This window comes from Sparus aurata, chromosome 13 (genome assembly GCF_900880675.1).
Source record: "Sparus aurata chromosome 13, fSpaAur1.1, whole genome shotgun sequence".
In the NCBI taxonomy this organism is placed as follows: Eukaryota; Metazoa; Chordata; class Actinopteri; order Spariformes; family Sparidae; genus Sparus; species Sparus aurata.
The window spans coordinates 33,627,468-33,642,883 of NC_044199.1; the positions used below are offsets into that span (position 1 = coordinate 33,627,468).

General features: G+C 40.3%; 2 protein-coding genes across 2 annotated transcripts; both read left to right on the forward strand.

Moving 5' to 3' along the window:
- Window positions 1–672: 672 nt before the first annotated feature.
- LOC115593867 (odorant receptor 131-2-like) lies at window positions 673–1,566 on the forward strand. Its single transcript, XM_030437540.1, has one exon. It carries the CDS (start codon window positions 673–675, stop codon window positions 1,564–1,566), a length of 894 nt encoding a protein of 297 aa, XP_030293400.1.
- A 10,968-nt stretch (window positions 1,567–12,534) lies between these two features.
- LOC115594547 (odorant receptor 131-2-like) lies at window positions 12,535–13,587 on the forward strand. Its single transcript, XM_030438684.1, has one exon. It carries the CDS (start codon window positions 12,537–12,539, stop codon window positions 13,497–13,499), a length of 963 nt encoding a protein of 320 aa, XP_030294544.1. The 5' UTR covers window positions 12,535–12,536; the 3' UTR covers window positions 13,500–13,587.
- Window positions 13,588–15,416: the final 1,829 nt, after the last annotated feature.

The window sequence follows — 15,416 nt, forward strand, 5'->3', positions numbered from 1 at the left end:
GTGGAATACATCTCAAAAATCAACTTTTCTTACAAAAAAGACCTTTAAAACAATAAAAAAAATAAAAAAAACTGGCTTTATCAACATGATGTGGAGGATACACTGTGCCAATGTTATGGCATTATAAAATATGTTTGATTGTTTTTTGATTTGTTAGTCTGCAGTTTAGTGTAATGACTTTATTACTGCTGATGGTGAAACAAAATGTATGATAAAGATGACCGCGACCTTGTAAGCAGTGGGAGAAAATGAGTTGAGTGTGAAAGAGACAGTGGTAAGGAGTTACATTACTAAATTCTGATGTGAACAAGATGCTGATGTAATGACATCATGTGGGGTTGACCTGAGGACAAAGCATATATACCTTGTGTTGCAGGAAACACCAGCAACACACCACTTCTGCTGTCTCTGCAAACTAACATGTCCTCTAACTTGCTAACTTGACTGCTCAATTTGATAAATAATTTGTCGTTCTGAACTCAACAGGTGTTTGTGGTGATCATTTTGAGCTTCTTTGACATGATTAACTTTACTTTGTATATGTTGCAGTTTACTGGTACAACAAGCCAAAAGAGTCTTTTTTTCTTCACATATCGTTCTGTAATGTTGTCTGTGTTGCAGCCAAAGGCTAATATCACCACTTATTTGCAGTATCTACCATCACATGAGATAATGTTGTTCAGCACGTTATCTGTGGGATCAAGCTGCTCTTTCTTCTACATTAACAGTGTTTTGCTTTTCACCCTGAGGTCAAAGCAGGTGTTTTGTGAGACATCCCGTTACATCCTGCTGTTCAACCTGCTCTTTGCAGATACTGTTACACTGGTGTCGAACATTCTGCTCTACATTCTGGCTTCTTTACGGATAAATATGTCATATTATGTATGTGGTCCCCTCGTTCTGCTCTCAGTTTTAACTGTCACCATCTCCCCTCTCACCTTGGCTGTGATGTCATTTGAGAGATTTGTGGCTGTGTGCTATCCTCTGAGGCATGCTGCCATCTTTACCATGAGAACCCTGAGCATCATCATTGCTCTGGTGTGGTCCTTCAGTTTTATTCACATCCTCATTCGAGTTTTTATGCTGTTATATGTGTTCACAACAATCTCCCTTGATCTGCATATGAATGACTTTTGCAGTAGGGAAGCAATGTTTTCTGCACCAATCTTTAATGATTTTGAAGATGCTTATGTCAGCATTCTCTTTCTGTCAGTTGGTGTAGTAATCTTTGCCTCCTACATTGGTGTAGCTCTGGTAGCCAGGACTGCCTCAACAGACAAAGCCTCAGCTAGAAAGGCTCTTCAAACACTTCTGCTTCACCTGATTCAGCTGAGCCTGATTCTTACCTCCGCCTTGAGCTCCACCATTGTAACATCTATTGCTAGAAGAGTAGGGAGATTAACCCTCATACGTATTTACATTGTATGCTTTGTGTGCCTGAATATCTTTCCAAGGTGCCTGAGTGCTCTCATCTATGGGCTCAGAGATCAAACCATCAGGCCTGCCCTCATGCAAAATCTGTGCTGTCGATGGAGATGCTCACTTTTCCGAAACAAGAGCCAGTAACAATTTACAATGCTTTTTCAATACACACTCAACTGCTACTGCATATTCAAAATGACAATGAAAATAACAACAATAACAATAATAATAACAATCTGTGTTTATGCAGCCTACCATTCATAAAAGTGATGACTAGTAAGTGCTCTTATAATGTCACATACGTTCATAATTTCTGTTTGTCTGTGAGCTATCCTCAGAGAGTAGACTCTGTATAGATGAAAATACAAATTGTAAAATTGTGTAAGAAGTATGTACAGGTATTTGGGTCACAAAATATACTTGGGCAGCCATTGATATACCTGGTCAGCCCACCTAAGTCACCTACGCATGGGAAACATACTAAATATAATTACCTAGTAACATTATGGTAGTAAGTGTACTTAAGTGTCAGAAGTAATTAAAAGTAAACTAATCCCATGTATACCATTTTCCTTTTCAGAATCTGTTTTTTTCCCATCATAAAGTTGCAAAATTATTTTTAAAAAATGTTTTCTTTAGCTCTGATGCTGATATAAGCAGCAAAGTAACTGACAAAAAAAATACTCAAGCACAAGATTCTTAAAATTGTACTCAAGTACAGTACTTGTATTCAAGTAATCAAATGTACTGACATTACATTAATATATGCATGGATGAATACATGGAAGTATGTATGTATAACACTTGCCAGTCTATCTCTATGTACCAACATGCTTTGTGTCAGTATACAGTAAAAATTACAATAAAAACAACCTGTCCAGTTCCCCAAGTATTGCATTGGTGACTGAATTGTTTTCCATTATCCAATGTACTGTATCATGTGAAATACTATTGTTTTATGTAATAATGTATAATATCAGTTAATCACAATGACAATTATAATTGTTATAATAATAATTATAACTATCATTATATACAGTACTGTTATAGAAGGAAAAAGAAAACACAAGGGCAGCACTGTAGGTTTAACAGTCAGTTTGTGTTTTCATGAAGCTGTTCTTGGCTGCAGTCTATTGATATGTAAAGGATATTTTGTGTTTTTTTTTTAGTAATAGCAGCAAAAAAAGTCCAGGGGTCGACAATATAAATGGCCCGGTGGCCCGGATGTACTTTTAAAACTGTCAGGGCCACCAGAACGCTCCAAGCACTGGCCCGGTGGGGCTTGCAGCACACCACCTGCAAGCAACTGCAGTGTACACAGCTCGCTCGCTCGCTCCTGCGGAACGCGTGCCGCTCGCTCACTGCTGCTGATTGAAGGTTGTCACTAGAACCGATAAGAACCTTTTTTTCGGTACCGTGAAACTTTGCCCTCAGCGCGTGTCGCGTCGAGTCCTGTTGAGACCGATGCAGACATTACACACGGGCCAGAGGGCCTTGAGCTCCACCATTGTAACATCTATTGCTAGAAGAGTAAGGAGATTAACCCTCATACGTATTTACATTGTATGCTTTGTGTCCCTGACTATCCTTCCAAGATGTCTGAGTGCTCTCATCTATGGGCTCAGGGATCAAACCATCAGGCCTGCCCTCATGCAAAATCTGTGCTGTAGATGGAGATGCTCACTTTTCTGAAAAAAGAGCCAGTAACAATTTCACGGGAATGTTTTTTCAATACACACTCTGCTTTTACCATGTGACACCATGTCTCTAAATGTTGAAAAAGGACAATAATAATAATAACAACACCACCAACAACAACAATAATAATAATAATAATAATAATAATAGTAATAATAATAATAGAAACAATCATCTGTGCTTGTTCAACATTTACAAAAGTGATGATTGTATGGAAAGATTTCGTGTTATTGGCTTTGTTACATGTCTCCCAATTATTCATTTAACACGTGTTCTTCTTGCATAATGTAATGGTGGTTTATTATTTCTGTTTGTCTCTAATATGTCCTCAGGCAGTTATGATCTATACAAATCAGTATAGGTGAAAAACACAAGTTTTGATTTCGTAAAAAATATGTATAAGTAACTTCAATTATTCTCTGATTTCAATTCCAGAGAGATGTTAGCCTGAGATACTAAAAATGAGCAGTCATACTAACAAGAGATAGTATTCAAGAACAGTGTAGCTGTCGCAGAAAATATGCTCTCAACACATCTAAATGTCTTTATTGCCTTTGTTTTGTTTCCCTTTTTATATTGTAAATGGTATTTTGAAAATGTATATAGGTTCCTTTGTTTGTGGTGACACCGACTGGCCAAGCCAATGAACAGGACTGAGTGGGCAGCGTGCTGTGTTCACATGCTCAATTACCAATTAGAGAGAAAGTGTGTGTGTTCAGTTGCAAGCTACATACAGAAAAGAGTTGGTACTGAAGAGCAGCAGTGCAATAATAAAAAAGATGGTAACCACCCCCGAATTTTTTTCGACAGAAGGCGCACACGGTATGTGGTTGTATTTTATTTTACACTAATAATATTTGTTTTTGTAATATTCACCCTGGTACTAATAATATTTTATGTTTGTGATATTCATTTTATTTCAGTTTTTCACGGTGTTTGCCAGTTAAAGGCAGAAAATAAAACTGGTCAAACATCAGTCGGAGCGTGGCTTATCTGTGCCAAAAGAAGAACTTTGGGAGTAGTTATAAACAGTGGTACACATGTAGGTTATAAAAAGGTTAATAGGTTTAAATCAAGATTAAAATGTGTTGATCTGTGAAGGAGATTTCATCTTTAATTAGTTGTTGTAGCCATTTCTATGGACGTGATTGTTCTGTTTCTATATTGTAGTTAAGAATAATTTTGTATTGAGAAATGTAAGTTTGATCATATTTTCAAGACCAGATAAATTCTGTTTTGCATATAAAACGAAAATTATGAATATTAATAGTTAATCAGTGACATTAGGAATGGCAAATTTGATTGGCTGTTTGAATAGAAACTTAACGAAACGGTCAGAAGCCACTGGACCTTGGAGCAACAGTCTTTAGACCTATACTTAGTCAATTAAAGGTCACTATCACAGCACTGGGCAGCTCTTCAGCGACAGACTGATACACCCCAAGTGTGTGAAGGATAGTTATCACAGGTCCAAGTGTGTGAATAATAATAATAATTATTGTTATTATTATAAATACTTTTTTTTTGGATAGGGACAATGCCCATTAATGAACATCGAAAATGTCTCTGTAAACATGCTGGATTATAGCAGAGCTGCTAATTTGCATCCGTAGTCCCTAAAAAAAATAAAAAATACAATTAGAAGAGACAGAACTATGAATTCACACTAAGGGAGGCTGGACTATGAGTTCAGCCAAATCTTAGCAGATAAACAGTGGCATCTGTTATAAGGACGTTTCTAACAAAAAAAATGTCTAAAGTTACAGTAATCAGCTGCTTATTGTATGCACCATATCAGCACTTTGGATACACCTTCCTGTGACATTTTACTGTAGGTTACATCTACATAGGATTGAGGCTGGAGAACGGCAAGGAGGAGGGGGGCACATATTCACACAAGAACAAGAGAGAGAGATACAGTTTTTCTCGATTGTTTACACACCTTTTCTGAAAGCATGCCTCATACTCTCAGAACTCTACACACAAATCAAAAAATCACACACACAATGGGCAAAACCCCTCAATTCTCCTGCAAAATGAAACTTTACATTCAAAACAATGTTATTTCTTCTCAAAATGGTATTTTGTTTTCAAATGACACACACAAACCGTCATATGAATAGACATTTATAAGAACCAGTTGAACACTGATGTGCACAATGTAAGACACTATGATGAATGGAAAACACTTCTTCTCCATTCATCATAATGACTTAGGCCTTTTTTTTGTTCAGTGTTACACTTACTACAGTCAGTACATACAAGTGTGTTGTAAAATATTTGAGAATATTGTTTTTATACTCAGAACACACAAATACATGGTAACAAATATATTTTATTTTTCCCACAAAAACAATGTACATAGTGTACATCCCAACCAACACAACGTTGCACATACAGTGGTCTACATACAAAACAGAAGAATTTACTGTACACAGTTACAGTAAAAAAAAAAATAAAATCAAAAAACTGTGCAGCATGCTCTCCTCTGTTCTGGTCTGGCCGCAGCAGCTCATTCACCTCACAAGCAATGTTTTCCCGGCCAAGCAGCGGGGGAAATATCATCTAGCATGGCAAATCCAGCCATGAAAAGTATCAACTGCTATTTCTTCACATGCGTCTTCCATAGCTTGGAGAAGGGGTATGCGCATTTGTGGATTTCAGTCATACACTTTCCATCTCCAGGCAGAAAAACATTTCTCAATAGGATTGAGGAATGGAGAATATGGAGGGAGATAAACAACTAAAAACCGTGGGTGGGCAGTGAACCAGCTACGAACCAGAGCAGCCCAGTGGAAACTTACATTGTCCCAAATGACAACGTACCTGAGCTGCTCTGGTGGAATGAGTCTGTTGTGTAGGGTGTCCAGGTGTTTGCCCATGTGATGAGTCAGTGTGCATAGTAGGGTAATTCACTTTAGAATGTTGAATGACAGAGTGATCCTTGTGAAAACAAGAGATTTTCTTCATGAAAGTTGTGCCAAATGCAGAGAATTGTGTGTAGTGTTTTGAAAAAAGTGTGTTTTAGAACTGCAGTTTGAGTGTAAAGCAGGAATTGTGCTTGTAGTTTAGCATAATTGGTTCAGGGGGTTGGTGCATGAGTTACATGTTGTGGTCATTGTGTCTCAAGTACCAGTTTTTGTGTGAAAACAATTGAGAAAAACTGTAATAAACATGGTTTTGGCCAATAATGTCATCAGGCCCAGAGAAATTCAAGCCAACATTATTGGTGACCAAGCCATTTTCAATAATGTCCATCAGGTTTCTCTGTCAACACTGGCATTCATCCTGAAAAGAAATCAGGTCTAAACGAAAAAACTGTATCAAGTGCCTTTTGAGCGGAATTCAGAGAGGGTCAAACGGTTGCGGCATGAATATGTGGAGGTATGTATTGTTGACTTTACTGTAGCACTGTGATGCTGCATACTGCACACATGACCTTTTGACATGTACATTGACTGTACACTAGATCTATTCTGAACTACACAAACTTGTCTCTCACTGTACTTCAGAGAGTTCTTCTGCAATTTTTTACCTGTACTGGATACAGTATTTTATGTTGTTGTTTGCTGGGATAACAGTGTTATACACACTAGTGCAGACATGTTTTGTTGTTATTCTCCATGTTGACTGATTTGGGTGTATGGAGATAAATAAATTATATTTTCCTCAGTCTGCAGCATTGGTCTTGTCAAGTGTTTGGTGAACTTATTGTATATTTGCATTTTCTCTGTGTACTTCGTATACAGTACTGTAATCACTGAGAAGTAGAATTGCTTAAAGTGTTTAAGGTAAGCAACAACAGTGTGTAACTGGTTCAGACAGAATTAAGTAATATGCAGCGTGTGTGTTTCATATGGTGACAAAATATGTTTTTTATAAATTGGCGTATAGTTTTGACAAGAGTGTTTCATTTTGCAAAGGGTCTGAGGTGTTCTGCTAATTGGGTGTTTGGTGTGCTAATCGTGTGTAGTGTTTTGAGAAAACGGGCCCTATTTTCAAAATCGTGCTTAAGCAATCGAAAAAAACTGTAATCTGATTACTGGTTTGGAAATGTTAACGCATTAGATTACTCGTTACTGAAAAAAAGTGGTCAGATTAGAGTAAGTAACACGTTGCAGCCTTTAGTACTTGAATTATACTGTAACAGTGCTGTCATGTGTTACTCCTATCATATCTGGGAATGCTGTGCAGGTTAATTAAACTGTGATTACTTGTTGAGAACATTTGCCCATTTCTTGCAATAGTTTTCATGTTTGATTGTCTTTTTACTGTTCAAGACTCTACCTGGCTGCACTGCATTACAATGAGAAGGCTGATAGAGGACAAGCCGCCACATCATCAGGAGATCCTCTTTTCAAACTGAGCTTTCCAAAGTCCAGGAAGGGAGAGTGCAGAGCCAAAACAGTGAAGACAGGCATGACATTCTGTAAGTTTTACAATCTTTTATTTGAACCTCTCAAATTAAAATAAACATGGACACACAGGCATCACACAAAAGGTTGAACACAAACACAAACACTTAAAATATGAATTCTTTTAAGATGGTTTTCAAAATAAGTAATAAGGAGAATGTATAAATAAGAAGTAATTAGGAGAAATAAGAGAAACTTTACAACACTGCAGCACAAGGATTTTGGTTCTACTGCAATTTTCCAGTAAACATGAATTTTACGGAAAGGCTACAGTAATGCACTGTTGGACCTGATCTTTGAGACGGTTTTCCAGGACCCCGCCCCCTATGTGAACAAGGTGCTGAAACTCATAATCCCTGAAGACCTCTCGGACCACACGGACAGGCAGCACAACTCTCACTCTCCACCCCAGAGAGCCCCAGCACCAGCTTACAAAGCTTCTGTAGGCTATATTGGCTGAACACAATTCAATATAAAGTCAGCACTGAATGTTTACACCCATGGCAACTACTTTCTTTGTTATTATTTTCATATTGATATTGAAGTTAATATATAAAGTCAAACTGTTTCACTTACGATATTTATTTTCTTCTTCTTCTTTCAATCATGTCAACATGTGTTTACAAATGTTTCTTACAATAAAACATCTTTTGTGTTTTAATTGTTTGATATGTTATTTTCATGTTAATAAGTTAAAGATAATAAACTATAAGCAATGTAAGATAGAGGAATCAGTAATGTACTTTTCATCACAACACTTTTGCGATAAATGAATAGTATTTATGTGACTAAAAGCTTACTGCACTATTCCCCTCAGACGTAAAGCTCCATAGTCTGTCCGATAAATGTTCAGTGCATTCTGCAGTGCAGATACATTCAGGCAGACAGGTTACAGGCCAGGAGGGTCCACCATGCATGATGGTGGCTCAGGATGCTGCTGTAGTCTTCATGTAACCTAGAAATTATGAAAGGTAAGTGTATGACAATAGATTAGAGAAAAGACAGACTGCAAAATGACAACCTTATTTGCCCAGTGTTCACACTTATTTCTGGTATTTCCATACAGCAGATATTCTCAGGTTCTGTAGGCATTTGTTCACAATTGTCACAGGAACACCTGCTTTTGTGCAGAATTTTAATATTCATTGGAAACTATAATCGCTAATCACGTCGCGTTGTTTCTTTGGTAATATATTTAAAGTTTATAAACTGTTGTAACTGGTTAAAAAACTATTCTGCTGGTAGAGAGGTGATGGGAGGCAACTGTGGCTTACTGAAAACTAGTTGTTGAAAATTGCTGGCAGTAGCTAATTACAGGTCGTCAGTGCAAATAAGAACAGGTTCTCAATCAACTTATCTGGCTAAATGAAGGTAAATAATAATATGGGGTTACGCTTTTCTCTTGTAACGGCCATTGCTAAATTGCACCCGCATTACTGCAACTGAACAGCAGTAAACACCAGCCGAGGTTGTGGGTGGCTAAGCTTTATGATGTAAACACTCGAGGCAGGAGAAGGGGGCTGTTATCTGTAACAACGCGGGGCAGACGGCCAGTAAGCCCGTAAAACTTTTGTTAGTCTGCAGTAACTTCCACAAACTCGGCCGTTGCCATGGTTACACACAGTAGCTCATTAGCATTGAAAGGGAAAGGCACTGAAACCAGCCACCTGGAGCAGGGCTGTGAAACTGGTGTTTCAAGAACCCTGCTGTGCTCAATCCTTCAGCTTTTTTCGACCAAAGCATGTTGCTAACATTCCATTTAGACATCAAGGAACCATGTCAAGAAGCAGAAATGACCATAATATGGCACCTTTAAACATTCTACATGTTACTTTTAACTGGTTATGAAACAGAGTGTGTATGGAGTTTTTCTCTGAGGTCTAGGACGTACTGAACTTCATTTTTACTCAGGCTTGGCTCTTCCTCCCAGCTTTCCTTGACCAGGTAAGAGTCAGTGTCCTGCCAAACAGCAATTCAAAGGGGGAAAATCCCATGGAGGCCTTGGCCTGTGCCACACTTTTTGAAAAGATAGTGTGCAGGGGCACTGCTTTGGGATATCGCGTTGCGTAGGCCACAGAGATTTATACAAAATGATATCCCAACGCGCAGCGGTGAAACGGCCCGATGAGGTCCATACCAATCTGCTCAAAAGGAACTGCCATGAGTGGCGCAATGTGCTCTTGGGATGGCCAGGTGGTTAGCATTCAGGGCAGGACGCACACCAGCGGTGTACATCTACCAGAACATCTGGAAAACAATTTCCCTGTGGCTTTTTACCAGCAACTAAGTCATTTCCTAAACAATCTGTCCCTATTCAATGAGAAGTGTGGATATGCCTGCACAGCTTCTGGGCACACCAAATCACCATAACTTTGTATCGCTTAGTCCATGGCAAAGCATAGAGTATCATCATGAAACCTTCTGCAAACGCCCCATCAGTGTCCCCTCCCCGTCCGAAGCATCGGACAACCTCGCATCACCACTAAGCTCAGCACACATATTCCATGTCCTTAACAATCGTGAGTGCACCTCCAGTTATTTCCCCTCTAACCTATTAAACCCAGGCCAATCCATGCCCAATATTCGGGGGTGCACCAGACGGGAGTTAATTTCAGGCTTAACACTACGCTGTTTCCCTCTATGTCTAATTTCCACTGACACCACAGGGCAGCTGTCCATGCACACACCTAATAACCATTGAGGATGCGTCCACCAAAGCCCTGATTCGAACTAGGTTCTTGTGGATTACAGACAGCCAGAGTCCACCATTGCCTGATATTTACCCCCTTAACTCCTTACCAGAACACTGTATGTTCCCCCTGGACCGGGGGAGGGTGTAGCAGAGCCAGCAACCTGGATCACCTTGCCGACCTCCATGAGCAGGCACTCCCAGCAGAAGTGTTGTGTGGTGCGGGCCAGGGGCCATGGGCAGTGGCATGGTTCTCCAGGATGATCCTCTGCGAGGGCAACGGTGGCCACCAGGCCACCCACTCTGAAGTCAAAGTCAGGAGCTCCTCCACAAACTGCTCCATCACATTCTGCTCGAACATCTGATCCTCATCTGTGGACTCCCCCACCTGCAGCCAACTGGTCATGGTGTCCATAAGCTGCAGTGCAGTGATGAAGGGCTGGCCAGTAGACCCCAGCCGGATGGTCTGGATGCGACAACAGTGATCCTCGGAGGAGTAGCTCATCCAGTCGAGGACTGTTTTCTTGATGGCCTGGAAGCTACCACGCGTGGAGACTGGCAGTCTGGGCCTCCCCCAACAGTAAGGGGGGTAGCCGCACAGCCCACTTCACTGCCAGCCAGCCGCACGCCACAGCGGTGGATTCGAACATCTCCAGAAAACTGGGTCGACATCTGACTCAGAGCTGTAACCAGCTGAAGTTGCTGCGGCTCCGTCATCTTGTGCATCAGCCTGCCAAGTTACATTGGGAGACAGTGTATCCTTTCCAGTGCTATCATGGGTAGATCAAGCAGGCACCATGAACACGTTTCTGGTTCAAGCCAGTCTTTATCTAGCACAAAACACTCAACACAAGGTAATACAACTCAAAGGGTCTGATCGCGACTCGGCGTTTCCATCCGCAGCTTCTCCGTGCTGCTCTACCCTGCATCTCCCCTCTGAGGTCCAGCACAATACTGGATTTAAAGGGATATTGTGATTAGTAAACAGTTGCCAGCTTTGCCAATCACTCACCTGGCACTGCTCTCCTGAGCCCTAGCCACCTCTCTATCTCTCCTGCTGCCGCACCTCGACCACGCTCACCTCCACAATGTTGTGAATAAGGAAATAGATCATCAAGTACCTGGATTCGATTGGCACTCAGCCGTGTAAGTAGCACCAGGCTGCAAAATGCCCAAAAGAGGAATATAGGGCTAACTAGATAGTATTAGCATGCTGATGTTGAAAACGTCTGTAACTGTTGTTGTGGTCCTCCATTTCCAGTGAGGAGAGGTATATCACTTTGAAATTGGTAGGTGGGGTCCACACCACTCTAAAGCGTCAGTTATTGATAAATTGATAACAGACCTAAAAAAATCTACTTTTCTTACAAAAGGTCCTTTAAATTGTTCAAAACAAGAACTGGCTCTATCTACAGAATGTGGAGAAAATGTGGGCATCAAAGCGAAGGACACCAACAGACTGAAAGAAGGCAGGGTCAGTTGTTGGCTCTAAGTTTGTTACCCTTGAGGAGGTGGCAGAGGACAGGATGCTGGCAAAACTGCTGCCAATCATGGACAAAGTCTCTCACGCCCTCCACAAAACTCTGGACAAGCAAAATAGCAGCTTCAGCAACAGACTAATTCAGCCCCACTGCCTAAACAAACAGCTGAGCAAATCATTCTGACCTGGTGCCATCAGACTTTACAATGCTCACTCAAAAACACATACATAATTTACTGCGCTTTAAATTACTATCTCTGTATATAAATTTGAACCTTACTCTCTTGCACCTTAAGTTGCCTTATCTATCTATCTATCCATTTATCTATATATCGTTCTATCTATGGCATAATTACAACATGTTTTATTGATTAAATTGTTTGTCTGCAGTTTATGAGTGATTTTTTGACGGTTGGTGGTGAAACAAATTGCCCTATACGGTATAATAAAGATGACCTTGACCTTTTAAGCAGTAGGTGATAATGTGGTCAGTGTGAAAGGGACAGTGGTAAAGAGTTACACTGCTGATTTCTCATATGAACCATATGCTGATGTAATGACATCATGTGGGATTCAACCAAGGACAAAGCATATATACCTTGTGTTGCAGGAAACACCAGCAGCACACCACTTCTGCTGTCTGTGCAAACTAACATGTCCTCTATCTTTCTGACTTGACTGCTCAACTGATGAATAATTTGTCGTTCTGAACTCAACAGGTGCTTGTGGTGATAACTTTGAGCTTCTTTGACATGATTAACTTAACTTTGTTTGTGTTGCAGTTTACTGGTACAACAAGCCAATAGTCTTTTTTTCGTCACATCATTCTGTAATGTTGTCTGTGTTGCAGCCAAAGGCTAATATCACCACTTATTTGCAGTATCTACAATCTCATGAGATAATGTTGTTTGGCACATTATCTGTGGGATCAAGCTGTTCTTTCTTCTACATTAACAGTGTTTTGCTTTTCACCCTGAGGTCAAAGCAGGTGTTTTGTGAGACATCCCGTTACATCCTGCTGTTCAACCTGCTCTTTGCAGATACTGCTACACTGGTATCGAACCTCATGCTCTACTTTCTGTCTTCTTTAAGGATAAAAATGTCATATTATGCATGTGGTTCCCTCATTCTGCTCTCAGTTTTAACTATCACCATCTCCCCTCTCACCTTGGCTGTGATGTCCTTTGAGAGATTTGTGGCTGTGTGCTATCCTCTGAGGCATGCTGCCATCTTTACCATGAGAAGCCTGAGCATCATCATTGCTCTGGTGTGGTCCTTCAGTTTTATTCACATCCTCATTCGAGTTTTTATGCTGTTATATGTGTTCACAACAACCTCCCTTGATCTGCATATGAATGACTTTTGCAGTAAGGAAGCAATGTTTTTCGCACCAATCTTTAATGATTTTGAGGAAGCGTATTCCAGCATTCTCTTTCTGTCAGTTGGTGTAGTAATCTTTGCCTCCTACATTGGTGTAGCTCTGGTAGCCAGGTCTGCCTCAACAGACAAAGCCTCAGCTAGAAAGGCTCTTCAAACACTTCTGCTTCACCTGATTCAACTGTGCCTGGTTCTTACCTCCACCTTGAACACCACCATCATGGTAGCCATCGCAAAAACACTTGGGAGATTAGCTCTTATGCGGATTTACAATGTATGCTTTGTGTGCCTGAATATCTTTCCAAGGTGCCTGAGTGCTCTCATCTATGGGCTCAGAGATCAAACCATCAGGCCTGCCCTTATGCAAAATCTGTGCTGTCGATGGAGATGCTCACTTTTCCGAAACAAGAGCCAGTAACAATTTACAATGCTTTTTCAATACACACTCAACTGCTACTGCATATTCAAAATGACAATGAAAATAATAACAATAACAATAATAATAACAATCTGTGTTTATGCAGCCTACCTTTCATAAAAGTGATGACTAGTAAGTGCTCTTATAATGTCACATACGTTCATAATTTCTGTTTGTCTGTGAGCTATCCTCAGAGAGTAAGACTCTGTATAGATGAAAATACAAATTGTAAAATTGTGTAAGAAGTATGTACAGGTATTTGGGTCACAAAATATACGTGGGCAGCCATTGATATACCTGGTCAGCCCACCTAAGTCACCTATGCATGGGAAACATACTAAATATAATTACCAAGTAACATTATGGCAGTAAGTGTACTTAAGTGTCAGAAGTAAGTAAAAGTAAACTAATTCCATGTATACTATTTTCCTTTTCAGAATCTGTTTTTTTCCCATCATAAAGTTGCAAAATTATTTAAATAAAATGTTTTCTTTAGCTCTGATGCTGATGTAAGCAGCAAAGTAACTGACAAAAAAAATACTCAAGCACACACTTGCCAGTCTATCTCTATGTACCAACATGCTTTGTGTCAGTATACAGTAAAAATTTCAATAAAAACAACCTGTCCAGTTCCCCAAGTATTGCATGGTGACTGAATTTTTTTCCATTATCCAATGTACTGTATCATGTCAAATACTATTGTTTTATGTTATAATGTATAATATCAGTTAATCACAATGACAATTATAATAATTATAACTATCATTATATACAGTACTGTTATAGAAGGAAAAAGAAAACACAAGGGCAGCACTGTAGGTTTAACAGTCAGTTTGTGTTTTCATGAAGCTGTTCTTGGCTGCAGTCTATTGATATGTAAAGGATATTTTGTGGTTTTTTTTAGTAATAGCAGCAAAATAAGTCCAGGGGTCGACAATATAAATGGCCGGTGGCCCGGATGTACTTTTAAAACTGTCAGGGCCACCAGAACGCTCCAAGGCCAGTGAAGAATAATGCCTGAAAAATAATCTGTGCACAGCAGGCGCTGTGCCCTGGGACGTCAGCACACCACCTGCAAGAAACTGCGGTGTGCACAGCTCGCTCGCTCTTACGGAACGCGTGCCGCTCGCTCACTGCTGCTGATTGAAGGTTGTCACTAGAATCGATAAGAACCTTTTTTTCGGTACCGTGAAACTTTGCCCTCAGCGAGTGTCGTGTCGAGTCCTGTTGAGACCGATGCGGACATTACACGCGGGCCAGAGCAGAGAGCAGAGCGCTGGGTCTTGGTGCGGATACACTCGAGCTCGAGGTCCATTTATGTGAATGCGGCCGATCCTCGAGCCGCTCCAGCTGCTCGGTGTGCGCCACAGCGGTGGTGCGCGTTTAGACCATAATACATCCATGGTTTGGAGCAGAGAAAAAACAAACGTGTGTAAACAAATTTGCCTTATTGTCTACCCCTGAAGTCCTCAAACTGCAAGGTGTACAGCTTAATTTTCTACATTTAATTATTTAAAATTATCCTACAGTGTTTAATAGTGACACAAGTGAGTCTGAGCAGTGGAATTTAAATATACTACAATTGACTTTGAACTGGTTATGAAGCAGTCTCAGTTTAACACTGACACCTCCATATGACCTACATAAGCAAGACTATCAAGAGAAGATTGGCAATTGCAGTCATTTTTTTTATTATTCTTAATGTGTGCCACTGTGTCTTTGGCAGAATGCTGAGTATGACTTAAAGTTTCTCACAGCCTGAGAAATGAACCTGCTCTGTAGCCATAGAGAGTATGCCCTGTGACCCCTGCTTACCTTTCAGGTAGCACAAGCTCAATCCACAATGTGTGTGGCAGGCCCGTTTGTAGAAAGCCAGTCCTTCAGTGGCCAGGCCCAATGCTGAAGGCCTTGGGGAAA

Excerpts from the sequence above, each read along its gene's own strand:
- LOC115594547 (XM_030438684.1), top strand. The coding sequence starts at position 12,537 with ATGTTGTCTGTGTTGCAGCCAAAGGCTAATATCACCACTTATTTGCAG.
- LOC115593867 (XM_030437540.1), top strand. The coding sequence starts at position 673 with ATGTTGTTCAGCACGTTATCTGTGGGATCAAGCTGCTCTTTCTTCTAC.